Consider the following 13954-nt stretch of genomic DNA (forward strand, 5'->3'; position numbering starts at 1 on the left):
TAGTACACATTTTATTCAAGATTGCTAATGAAGAAAGCTATATCATCTGGTAATCCAGCTTGCAATAACAAAGAATGTGTCACTCAGCCCTGGTAATACATTCAGACTCCAGCTTTCTGTTCCTCTCAAAAAGCTAGTCTTTATACATTGCCAGCCTACATTTTTCCTTAGAGTAAAATGTAATGTTGTTTTATTTTCAAATTATATTAAAATAGACAAGTCTTCGTAAAATTTGTACTTCATCATTTAAAAGATTACTCACAAAGTTATAAAACCTTTACACTAAAACCATTAAAGATATTTGTGACAGGGTGTAAATTCAGGAAAATAATGTATCTTTAATTAATCTAGGTCTATCTAGAACTACATTTTAGAGCTTTGAGAGAATTTGGTACTCATTCTAATGGAGTTGAATTAAATTGCTCCAGGAGTTTCCGCTAAATTACTAGGATCCTTTTACACTCACCCACTGTACCACCAACTGCACAGGGCAATGAAACCACTCATTGCTATAGCAACCTTCAGCAGATAATGATATCAGTAACTCCAAGCTATTCTGTTTTAAAGGTCCATTAATCTTGCCTTCAAGGCCCACCCAGAAGTAAGGATTAGCCCCTCTAAATCAGACTTACCAACTTCATAAACATATTTATTTACTGCCAAGCTATAATGGAAGAAATAATCTCTAATATTCATGATCACCAGTGACACTGCACCAGCTAACAAGGTTTTCAAAACAGGGTTAAGTACTTGTAGCTGTAAGATTAATACCAGCGCCTTGTTAAGAAACAGATTAGCTTAATAGATCTCAACTCTGTGCACAAGCCTCACTGGGCACAGCCTTTTGAAAAATGGGACCACAGAGGTTAGACTTAAGCCAAGAGAAAGCTTACCTCGAAAATGCTCAGTGTTCTCCTTTAACTACCATTTGCCATGCCATCAGACTCCTCCCCCAGGAAGAAGGCAAACACAATCATGATCAGAGCCAGCCAGACAACTACTGCTGTTTCATCCCTACCCTGGGGTTCAATGTCCACAGTGAAGTCCACAACTGGGTTAGATTTGCAGGGAAGCATCAAAAGCACAACTGGAAACAAGGATTGTGCTCTCAGCTTGCTCTACCCACCCCACAAATGCCCAGAGGAACTCTTAGGGTACTTCATAGTCTTTGAATGCTTTTTTCCCAATAGACTATGAGTTCTGGGAAGGCGGAGTCCAAACGGATTTTGGCCTGACACTAGCATCCCCAGTGCCAAGCAGAGTGCCTAGCACATTACAGGTACTGAATAAATGCTTCTATCGTCCACCTGGATCTGGTGGCCCAAAATAGCTGATGACATGTGGTACATCCTTAAGCAGGCTGGAGGTAGGCCAGGGAAGGGAAAGTGGTTTACTTTTTTGAATTACTAATTCAAACACTTGCAATATGAGCACTTCTGAACTGCCAGATTGCAGACAGATGAATGCCTTCCCCTTTGCTTCCTCCCACCCCTCCAGCTCTGTAAGCCCCAATCCACCCTTTCCTCTGCAATTACGCATTGGTGTTTCACTTACAACAACTTCACTTTCACGTATCACTTTAATGTTTTAGCTTAGTGTGCATGTCCAATTCACAACTGCCAGAGAATTAAAGTGGTGAAGGAAACAAATTTGAAAAACTATCATTCTTAATTCAGAGGCTACCATAACCCTTTCGCCTTCTGTTTCAGTATGCCAATTTATTTTTTTTTTTTACCTAAAAGTGGGAATACTAATAAGAACAATCATTTGGCCTCCCAGTATAAATATGGACTGGGAGATACAATGAGGCACTTATCTAAAGAAAGGCCAACAGGAGCCCCATTCGTCCACAAGCCCCAACATTCCATTTAATTCAACAATCTCGATTGGGTCCCTGAGCTGCAGAATCAGCAGCCAGGGATAGGATGTCCAGGTGAGAGAAGAAATTCCTGCCCTCCAGCAACTCCAAAACGTGTTCTTTTACAACATATTTTTAATAGTTGTACTCTGCATTCTTTCAGAAAGAATTTAAGACATCTTTTTTGAAATACATAGCTTTTAAAATTATTGGATGCTATGTTTGAGCCAAGAAAAGTAATTGTTTAAGAAAATTTGAAAAGGACTATGAAAAAAATATCAATAAAACCACTGTTAATGTTTTACGATATATGCTTCCCCATATATACATTTTTATAACAGCTTTATTGAGATGTAATTCAATACCATGTTGTTCACCCATTTCAAGAATATAAAGTCAATGATTTTTAATATATTCAGAGTTGTGCAATCCTCGCCACAATTTTAGAACATTTTCATCACCCCAACAAGAAGCCCTGTGCCCATTATCACTCATTACCCCTTTCTCCCCGACCTCCCCCACTCTCACTTGCCTAGCCCTGGGCAACCACTAATCTATGTGCTATCATAAGGCAGTCTTTTGTAACCAGCCTCTTTCACTTAGCATAATGTTTTCAAGGTTCATTATCATGTTGTAATATATCAGTACTTCATTCCTTTTTAATGCCAAATACTATTCCATTTTGTAGATACACCACATTTTATATATCTATTCCTCAGCTGGTGGCATTTGGGTTTTTTCCACTTTTTGGCTGCTATGAATAATGCTTCTATGAACATTTGCATACAAGTTTTTATGGAGATGTTTGTTTTCGTTTCTCTTGAGTACATATCTGGGAGTGTAATTGCTGAGTCATATGGTAACTACGCTTAATATGTTTTTATAATATCGATTATTTTTACATCTCCAGTGTGTACTTCCCCCATTCCCCAAATCTCAAGCGGTATTTATTCATGGGGGATAAAAAGAAAAATACCTTCACCTCCAAAATTTAGTTGCAACAATCAACTAGACAGAAGTTGTAAATCATTACATTTCAAATTAAAATCAGGACATAATTTTCCTCATTTACTCAATTGCTTGAATAAAATGAGGCAAGTCACCTTTCCAAGATATAAATAAGATTCAATTTTGTCTTGGAAATACCTTTATGTCCCTAAGACATCACACTGAGATCCTATTTTAATTCAAGAAAGAAACTCTATCACTGTATTTTCAACTAAAGCTTATTTCAACTCTCTTAGACTCCTTAGTCGATCTACTGAGTTGCTGTTTGTCCTTTCCCTTTGCCCAGCCTGCTAATCTGATGCAGCTTGAACAAAGCATCCACAGCAGACGTGAATAGAATTTGTTGTATCTAGGTGAGTTCTGAGGAATCTCAGATTCTGTCCAGCTCAAACCATGATTCTTTAATTCTGTGATAAACAGGGGGAAGGGAAGCAAGGAGGAGAATTGGTGTGTGTGAGAGAGAAAATACTAATATTATTATAATAATATACAAAATGAGCATTATATCAGCTTGATATCTTATTTTTGTCCTTGATGAATATTTCCCCCCTGTGGGCAGGAAGAAAAAATGGGTCGGCAGAGTCAGTCTCTAGAGAAAGTACAGAAAAGGCTGAGCTGCTTTGTACAATGAAAGAAACAATTACAAATAACTTCCTTGGGCTGGGAAGTATATTTTCTGAGTATGATTTGTAATTGTCTTGAACATGCCCAAATACCTGACTCTTACATGAACAATGCTGATCAAGTCCTCGGATGGATATTCCTCACTGGGGTGAAGAGCTGTGTAACCACTTGAGTAATCAACCCTGCAGAACAGCCTCCCTAATATTGTCCTGAATTCCCAACACCTCCGGTCCCAGCCATCCTGGTGCAAAGACCTACATCTTGATAAGACATTGAAACCATATCCAACAGTTCTAAAATGACACTTACGAGTATTTAAAATGAAAAAATTCTGCATGGGTAGAAGCCCTCTTTTCTTCCCAATAATATCTCATAGGAGATATTCAAATACGGAGACTCCAACATGCAACTCCCTCTTCATATTTCACACAAAGCACACGAGAAGTGCCGCACCCTCGTCTAAATAATGTTCAAGTGAAAAATATGCTCACCTTGTCACTGTGATACAAAGAGCTACATCCTGGTATCTCAACACATATATGATCACCACGAAGCCACTCTAGCCACATATTTATTATAACTTGCACTCATAATGAGAGAGCATTGACCAGTTGTCAGATACTGGCCAGGGGCTCTATCTGTGTGTTTTCATGTGAGCCTTACTATGAAGTAAGTATTAAATGGCACTCCCACCCTGCTACGTTCCATAAAAGAAAAGTAACTTGCATATGCCCAGAAGCCAGCTCATGGCAGAGCTGAGGGTTTTAGAAGAGTCTGTGTGTTGCTGGTACGTCATCAGGACACGTCTGTGCATGTGGGTCACAAATTTCCCGTCACAAGGACTTTATGAGACAAGTCAGCCATGTGGAAGAGAGCTCACTTCAAGGCAATGATTCTAGTTGTGCACCTTTCCCATCAGACAAACGCTGGAGAGCATCCCAGATCATCAGTCCAGAGACTCAATAGGTGAATATTCTGTTACATAAGGGTGGTGGGTACCCTCTAGTGTCATGGGTAAGAGAATTTACCTGCCTGCGTCCTGACTGCCTGGGCAAGCTGTGTCACCTCAGATAAGTTATGTGACCTCTCTGTGCTACCACGTTCTCACGTACGAAATGGGGAAAATTGACTCCTGACTCCCAGAAATAACCCTCTCCATGACCACCAGTATGTGGGCTCCATGAATGTACAAACTGCTCAGCTCGCAGCTGCAGCCCCAGGCAGGAGCAGTACCTGGCACTCAACAAACGTTGAGTGAAACTAAATGACAACCAACTTCTCAAGACCAGGGTTTTTCCTCTTTGCTTTTTTGGTTCCTGCTACATCAGCAATGCCTAGAACAGTGCCTGGCACACAACGGGCACTCAATAAGAATTTATTAAATGGATACGTGAACAAGCCTGCAGGACTCACGTTTGTCTGCCCAGACTATGGCGTGCATGTGGATCTATGGCCTCTCCTGCCTTCCACACGGAATCATGGGGAGGAAACCCATCTGAGCCTGTGCTTGGAGCTGCTGGCTCAGCCCTGAAGGAAATGATTTTGCCCTTTCTTCTTTATGACTGGAACACATGTTCCCATCCCAACTCTCTATTTCTTTGTTAATGAGAATGTAGAAGATAATTAATCAGGAGGCACCAACAAAGTAAAAGACTAGGGACACAAAAGTTACGACAGTTAGCAAATTAGACAGGGATTTTTTTTTAATTACAAAATAATAATGATAATAATAATAAAGCAAATGGATTCATAGAGTGGTCAGTGGTATTGCAAATGGTTCTGCTTTGTTTTATGGCTGCATAGATTCTAGACAGACAACAGCCTCCAACACCCCAAGTAAAGTGAGGTGTGTGGCAAGGCATGGGTGGTCTGAATTTTTAAGATGACCATGAGTAATTCCTTGCCCCCCTCCCAATGTGAGCATTACTGTACTAATGGATAGAGAGAATCAAGATGATATGAAAAAAGGAGGAAATAAAATCTAGAAAGGGCAGGATCAGTAAAGATGAGGAGAACAGCATTTCCAAAGTACCTTCCACAGGCCACTTGCAGGAGATGCTGAGAACTGAAAAATATGTTCTTCTGTGATCAATTTAGAGAACTGTTAGGTTAAACAAGGTTCAACAGGTTTCTCGACTGCAAGACTTACTGGAATCCACAAAACACTCAATGTATTCTCAATCTCCAACATGGGGTGGGGACGGTTTCATATACAGCATTTTCTACATATCTGGCTAAAGAATCCATATTTGTCAGAGTATCTTCCAAGACTGGTGTTCTGTACAGTGCTCTTTAGGAAATTCTAGGGTAGGATTATGGGGCACAAAAGGACAAAGAAGGCAAGGGACACAACAGAGTCAGTTGGAGGATTAATAAATTCTAAGAATTAGTTTCTTCATCTCAGCATATAAAAATGAGATGACTTTTTGGCCATTTACTTCATTTGGAATAATTTCCCATCATTTTGGCAGTACAATTACTGTCATGAAATTATGGAAACATAATTAGTTCACAGACAATAATAAAACCATTTATCACACTAACAAGGACAGCACAGTAAATTTCCAGGCTAAAGTTACAGTTCTTTAATCAGTGGCAGCTACAGATACAAGCGCAGAGTTTCCCCCCTGACCCACTGCTCTAGAAGGAAAACATGATCTGTTAAGAATCTTCTAGTTGATCTCAAAGGGAAAGTTTGCTTTTGGAATTTAAAGGAAAGAAAAAAAAAATCAAGCTCTTCCACAAAATGTTTTGTTCTTCCAATTGAGTTGCCTCCAGGCTTATGAATGGACAAACACTAATTGAATATTTTCACGTTAGTTGAATACTGCCCTCTGCTGGAATGTGCATATAGTTTCTAATATGTCCTCCAAATGTACAAAAACGCATAGTCTAGAAGGTCCATAAAATACACACATTAATTATTTTGAGTTAGAGCACTTGAGTTTCTGTCCAAATTCTTTTGCTTATTGATTAACTTCAGTCCAACTGGCAACTAGGTATACTGACTTGGCTCTCCCCCAGTCGCATCAAACTCAACCTGTGTAAAACTGAGTACAGGTTTTAATCCTGCTTCCTTACGGCCTATGCCATCCAAGGACACCCCAGGAATGGAGGGATCACCCTTCTCCCTCACTACTGACATCCTACAGTTTCAGGACATCTGTCCCCATCTCTCCAATCTCATTACACTGTTATGGTGCAGACCCCCTTCTGCATTACTTTCAGCAGCCCTCAGCCTCTCCAATCCACACTCCACACTTGCACAGAATGACCTTTCTAAAATAATAGACTAACCTAATTTGTTTCAAACAGCTCCTCGAAACTGTCAGGGTAGCGTTCCAGTTTCTTGCCTTGTGTACAAGCCCTGCTGATCTGCCTCCCTCTTAAGCCTAGGCCCCTGGCCTCTCTCTCTTTCTCCTCTCTCTCTTTCTCCTCTCTCTCTCTCTCTCTCTCTCTCTCCCTCCCTCCCTCCCTCCCTCCCTCCCTCCCTCCGTCCCTCCCTCCCTCCCGGATAGCAAAATAACCTGCATTTCCCTCAATGCATTATCTGGTTCAGGACTCTGTATTGCATATATTTCCACTGTCTAGAATTCCCTTTCCTCTATTAGATAGTCGTTCCAGGTCACCTCCTCCAGAAAGCTTTCCCTGATCACTCTACCATTACACTCCACAGAGTTCTCATAGTGCCACAGGTATCTGACTCCTATAGCACTTATCATAAAGTGCTGAGACAGTCTGTTTTTCTGTCCTAATCTCAAATTGTCAGCCCCTTAAGGGCAAGAACTTAGAATTTAAGTACATATGTAGATCTTACTTTGTTCTTAATTAGTTTGAAGTTGGATTACAAGGAAAGAAAACTATATGACGTTTAAAAATCAGAAGTTGATGTTTTAAAAAAAAGGAAAAGCAAGGGTGAAGCTCAAGAAATAAAGGTAATTCAAAAATGCACCCAGCACAATAATATTGTGATAGCCTAGTACGGTGTCAGATGGTTGCTGGACTTATGGTGGTCACTTCTTCAGGTATAGAAATGTTGAATAACTATGGTGTACCCCTGAGACGAATATAATATTGTATGTCAGCTATATTTTTAATAAAAATCTTTTTTAAGAAATTAAAAATGCACTCAGGAATGCCATACACATTTGCAATGGGCAGGCTAGAAACTTAGCTCCAACCTTTTATCAGCCAACTAGAAGCGAGAGACCTGATCAGTTACAGTTAGAGAAGTAAAGCAAGCCAAACGAGGAGAAGAAGCCAGCGCTCCTCACACAAGACCAGAAAGAGGTTTCTCCGACAGGTCTTCGGGAGAAAGTGTGGAGTTACCCACCATCTCCTTGGGCAGGCAGGGCAAGCTGCAGTTCCCTCAATGCAGCCAGCACATCGCCCACAGGTGAGAACAGTGAGGGCATCTCCACAGGGGCTCGAGCTGGTGCAGCTGGGGGAGGAGGCACTGGGGAGGGGCTACACAGACCCAACAACTGGCCACAGTCTTCCTCCTCCAAGATGACTTTTTAACAAACATGGGGCAATGATTTTAAGAGTATGCTACGTGACAAACACATGGAATGCAACTGTTCTATGTCGCTAATTACAAGCAGAATCAAAGGTATTAACCAGCTATTAACACTGGTAGCTTAAGAAAAAGGATCTTGTCCTATTTTTCTCCCTAACTCCAGCATTGAGCATGGTGGTGTACTCTGCCCTGACAGACAGGTGTCCTTTTCATTAATAGATACTTTGTATATCTATCCTGACATTAAATAGATAACATGCTCGCACAGAAACCTCTTTCTGTAAATACATATACAACTATACTCACATATAATTTCAAAAACTAAAAACAATACTCTAAAATATAAAGCAAAAGGAGATTGATAATAAGATAATATGCATTTCAAGATATAAAACTTTAGCCCTAATTACCCTAGAAGACGAAATGATGTGGTCAGATTCCTGGAACTACTGTGTTTTAGAAACTAAAACAAAAACAAACAAACAAAAAAATCAGTATCCATTCCATACAAGTACAGGAACATTCAAGAATAGAAGTAAGAATGCTCCCTAGAACTAAAACTTGTGTGTATTACTAGTAGGACTCACTAACAGGTCAGACTGATTTGTGTATGTGACGAGGAAAGAACCTGAACTGAAGCGCAGGCTGCATGCCCAGATAAAAGGCCAAGTTAAACAAAATGAGAAAGTATTCTGTCCCGGCAAAGCAGCTAGGTGTTACATGCAAGTGTGGCACCGACGTGATTCCATGTGCAATGACGTAGAAGAGCAGTGACAACATGTTATAAGAATTATACCTCTCGTCAGGACCCCACCTCGAGCAGACTTGTACCTTCAGTGTCCCTCAGGACAACCCTGGTTCCGCAGGACTGTCTGAACATGAAGACCATCCCACATCCCCACGCCTGCCTCTATAGGCGAGTAGAGCTCTCTCACCCTCGTGACCACAGAAACACCTTCACAATCTCCATCGTCTTTAAGACCCACTAGCCCAGCACGGAGTAGGGGTTCCCGGAAGGTGGAACAAGCAAGTGATGAAGGACTCATGGAATGAACAAAGTGACCTTGCGAATGAGGGGAATAATCTGTGTGTGTCAGGAGAGTGCCCTGAAGATCAGGAATAGGGGAGGACCAGGAATGGGGGAGGACCAAACCGCACTCAGTAAATGGTAATTGAATAAGAAGCAGAAAAACACAGCACACTTCATTTGACGCTGTCAGAGGACGCAGGGGACATATTGTATCCCACAACCGTGATCTTGCCTCAAAGCCCCTTGGTTCCTGCTCGGCTTCACCACACACTTCAACCACCAGAGAGCTGGTTAGGCCTGCGCACTTTCTGGTTTCCCCAAGTGGAGAAGGAACATGCTTACCTTCTTTGGTTTCTGCACCACTGGAGGGCATATCTGGTCTTTCCTCTGGCCTGGCTTCTTGCTCTTCAAGAGTCTAAGAAAGCGAGAAGAAGAAAACCACTGAATACCATTTGAGGCTTCAAATATACAACAAAGAGATGAAAATCACAGTCAAGGATCTCAGACCTGGGACAGGTCAGTGGCATGGCCTGGGGAGGTTAGGAAAGAGAGGCAGCACCCAGGATGACAGTGAGAGATGTAGTGGGGAGCCTGGAGGCTTGGGCCAAAACTGTCCTGAAACAAATTCTCTGCTGCTTCCCGAGGTCACAACTCTAGAAGGTTCTCAGGAACATAGTGCATGAACCAAAAAGGGGACAGATAATAGAAAGTCTTGAACTGGAAGGAAGGGCCACTGTTTTAAGCATCTGAGTGCCTAGACCAACCCATCCATACTCTGAGACATAGGGATCTTGGGGGCCCAGATGATGGGGTAGGACCACCACCAGAGGGAGAGCCCAGGATGAGTATGGGCTGCAAGCTGGCACTGTCTGAGACTGAGTTTGTGAGCCTTAAAAAGAAGCTACCCTCTTGGGACACTCTGTATTTTTTTTCAAATGGATTCCCCACAGCCAGTGAAAATGTGAAGAAACATGGAATTATGTGTTGATGAGTCAAATGGTAAGCCAGCCCAAGACTGTATCAGTACATATTTCAAAACAAATACCTGGGCAATCTTGAGCAGGCAATTCTACAACTGACAGACCCCTGAGGCCCCCGAGCATGTGATTAAACCTCAGGGTATCAAGAACTAAACTCTTAGCACTCTGATTAACAGAAAAAGTTCTGTTATGAGAAGAAAACTAAAACATGAGCAAAAGATATAGCTAAAATTTTGCCTATTATTTAATTTCCTAATATTTACCTTTACAGCTTGGACATACAGCATCAACCTGTCATTTTTTAACATTTAATATTTATTACAAATTATCAGTCCACCAGTGTCAGCTGTCGTAGAATGTGATAACATGAATTCTTTACAACTTGGAACAAATATAGCTTCCAACTGGGATCACCTGAATGGCTCTTGGATATGGGAATGCAAACTCAGCTGACTGAAGATGCCTCCTTTACAAGACTGAGGACACGCTGTGGTTCACTGAAAATAAATTAGTCTCTCACATCAAAGTCATATACAAAAATAGGCTTTGAGACATCTAAGATTTAATAAAGCACGAATACTTTATTACTATACATAATCCCATATTTGTTACCCCGAATTGCAAAGCTTTAGTGTGGACAACCTATATCACAATTACCACCTGCTTACATTTAAAATAACATCTAGCCAAGTAAAAATACCACACACAAAAATTTAAACTCAAGAATACCACAGAAATATTTTTGTCGGACAGGTAAGAATTAAAGACTTTGAATGTCCTAAGAATCGCAGCCCTATTCCCTTATGGGTCTCCCCACTCCCTACGCAGCCACACAACTTGGGGTAGGAAGCCAAAAGAGGAGTGCTGACACCTGAAACACAAAGCCATTCCATTGTAACTGATCCTTTTATCAATGTTTTATCATAAAGAAATTTTCTCCGTGTTTTTCATAAAATGAAAATCTCTAAGTAACTGGAAAGCAATTTCCATTTAGTCTTTGCTATTATAAAGTCCACTACAATAAATGATTGAAGCCTCTCAATTGACTCATCCTAAATCTTCCCCCACGGTCACCAGTGCTATCTCCAATGTATAAGAAATCACAAATCCAACCTAAGAAGTTGGACAATTTAATATTGAAAAGAAAGTTCGATAATTTTTGTTACCCACAGAGCCTGCTCTATCTTTTTCAGGGGTTTTGTCACAGGTACCATGCTGCGTTCAGAGTATCTGTTCTACAGACACACGTGGCTGAGCTCTGCCCTGACGGAGCTGCAGGGAGTGGAGCTCATCCCGAGCAATGCTGCTCGCATGGCCAAGCCTCTGCCCGGCTGGGATGTCCACCTCTACGGGCCTGGGGAAAACCACAGGGACTGCTAAAGGCTTAGCATCTTTACATGACAAGTATCCTTACGCAAAGTGAGGAAACACCGTATGCCAGGAAATTATACACTAAATTCCCTAAAACCCAACTAAGGGATGTCGTTCATCATCTGAAGAGCATGTGTCATTTTAATTGTTTAAATAAAACCCTGCATGGAGTAAGCCAACACTAATGTTTATTTTATATATAGTGTTTCTGACTAAATCTTTCATTTTATGAAGCAAACATTTTACAAGAACCTTGATATAGAACGATATCAGTTTCCTGAAATGTTTACTCTGTAAAGTCTATACAGTCTTGAAACCTGTTCCTTTTTAATGGGTGTGCTTGAGAACACAGGGATCACGGGATCTGGTGAGCGAATCCATTACACCCCTGAGCACTGTCAACTAGACTGACTCAAGCCCTTTTCCTCAAAATAACACTTTGCTTAATAATAATTAAAAGATATAAATATTCTTTATATTCTTCCAGATTCCACACAAAAATAAAAATGAAGATGAACCTGTTGAAACCCTGACAGGGGCATGCTATGCTAGCACTCAGTGCTGGTGTGTGGCCCATGGTGGGAGGGGAGAAAACCTCTTTGAAAAAGTACTGGTTTCAAATGACCAGTCCCCATTCAAGAAGAATCTGTACACAGAGACAAAGGCTTCACTACATCTAAGCCATAAGAAACTCCACACATAGAACGTATACATGGAAAACAACCATAAATGCAATTATTTTAGATAAGAATTATAATACAACCAGTACATTCACAGAAAATATCAAATATTAGAATATTAAAACCCAACATTGGCAGGGCTGGCTCATGAAAAGTAAAGGAAACAAGAGCATTATATAAATCACTATTTTCTACTGCCAAAATATTACAGAATGATCTTCATTCTACTAATGTAACAGTTTCCAATTCCATGTCCCCCAAGGTTCTATTAGAAACACACTGTTCCCCAAACAATGAGAGCTACCTGCACCCTCAGCAGGTATGGTATTGTATGCCAGAACACTGGGGCACAAACCTTGATGAGAAAGGCTCTGTCCCAAAAGTATTTCCTGAAGAGTTTAATATCTGCCTCCAACAAATGCTCGGCTGTGTGGTTAAACGTCAGGATCAGCTTTTCTGACGAGTGAATATACCGCAGGAAGGCATCTTCGCTGAGCTGCACTCGGGAGAAGTCTGGGGAACGTCTGCCCTGCAAACTGAACCGTCACAAATCAAAACCCATGCACAGCTTCAGAGATATCAACCCCAAGATCCCAGTACCCTTATTGCCCCTGATATAACAAATCCAACTGGCAAAACGAGCCTTGAAAGCCACCTACTGACAGTAAGTACACAAGATTGTGTAAACATAGCTGAATAAAGCGGTCCTTCTTTTTCCACCTAGAGAAGATGTCAGCTGAAAAGCCATGCACATATATAACATACTTTAAAGATTTGTGTAAATAATAAAACAGTACTGGCTTTTAAATATAGTACTTTACCTCAGTATTTCCTTCTCAATCTGAAAAGATGCCTTTCGCTTTAATGGGGCCACATGCAGTAGCAATTAGCTGGTAGCCAACAGTTTATTAGGTGGTTACAGTGGAAAACAGATATGATCTCCAGGGAATATGGTGAGGTTTCGATGTTACAAACAAGTGAGATATTCATAACACACTGGTTCACTGTTGTAAATCATTTTCTCATGCAAATTAAAGCATGCATAAATTTGATCATGTTGTATTCTTGAATACATGCATAAACAAAGGAACAATATTCCCAAACTAAATTCTTGAATATCAGCTTATTTTCTGTTCTGTTTTGGCCGAGAACAATTGCACATTTATTAGCTATATGTAGTTTTCACATTCTGGATGGCTTGGAAGGTCATGTCATAGCAACAGTAAAGCAGCCTCAGGAGGAAAACATGAGTGACTCCCAGATAACAGCCCACCTCAGCATGTCACATCCCGACAGAACGCTCCCAGATTCCTCACATCACAGAACTGCCTCTTTTCTCTTCTTCCTTGACATCCTTTTGTTAATGAATGCTTACTTTACAAAAATACAGTGTTCTTCTAATCAAATAAATGTTATCTCCATCACACGGAATGACAAAAAGAGATCATAAAGAGCATGTGTACTCTAAGAGGTGGGGCATCTCCCCAAAGTCTTGACACTAGTTCCTGGCAGGGACTCCAGAATCTTCCAGGAAACAAGTTCTTATGCTAAAGACAAGCCACTGAGGCAAATGGACTCTGAGCCTGAGCAACCACATCACTGTTATTAATGTAGAAAACGAAAGCTCCCTATCAGAATTTAGCTTTTTTTTCTAATCCATTTCATGAATGGATTTATCAGAAGTGTAAACTTTTAGAATACACAAAATCTTCTGGTCTGGGATCTAGTAGAAAGGTACAAAGCTACTAAGGAAGAACAAGTCAGCCTCCAGGACCTTGCTGGAACACTAACTATCCACAATGACTAAAGCAAAGGAAGCAGTCCTGCCTTACCCATTCTGGCCAAAAGCATGGGGTCACATTAGAGCAAAGAAAAGGGCAATTC

General features: G+C 40.8%; 1 protein-coding gene across 3 annotated transcripts in view; it reads right to left on the reverse strand.

Annotated features, from left to right (window-relative positions):
- ARHGEF28 (Rho guanine nucleotide exchange factor 28) overlaps positions 1 to 13954 on the reverse strand; it is a 290776-nt gene that overhangs the window by 142160 nt on the left and 134662 nt on the right. For all 3 annotated transcript variants that reach the window (XM_081053984.1, XM_081053985.1, XM_081053983.1), the window contains 2 exons: positions 12426 to 12606; positions 9382 to 9454 (listed from right to left, as the gene is read on the reverse strand). In XM_081053984.1, the coding sequence (XP_080910110.1) occupies positions 9382 to 9454; positions 12426 to 12606 (254 nt within the window). The remainder of the gene's footprint in view (positions 1 to 9381; positions 9455 to 12425; positions 12607 to 13954) is intronic.

This window comes from Rhinolophus hipposideros, assembly GCF_964194185.1.
Source record: "Rhinolophus hipposideros genome assembly, chromosome: 7".
In the NCBI taxonomy this organism is placed as follows: domain Eukaryota; kingdom Metazoa; phylum Chordata; class Mammalia; order Chiroptera; family Rhinolophidae; genus Rhinolophus; species Rhinolophus hipposideros.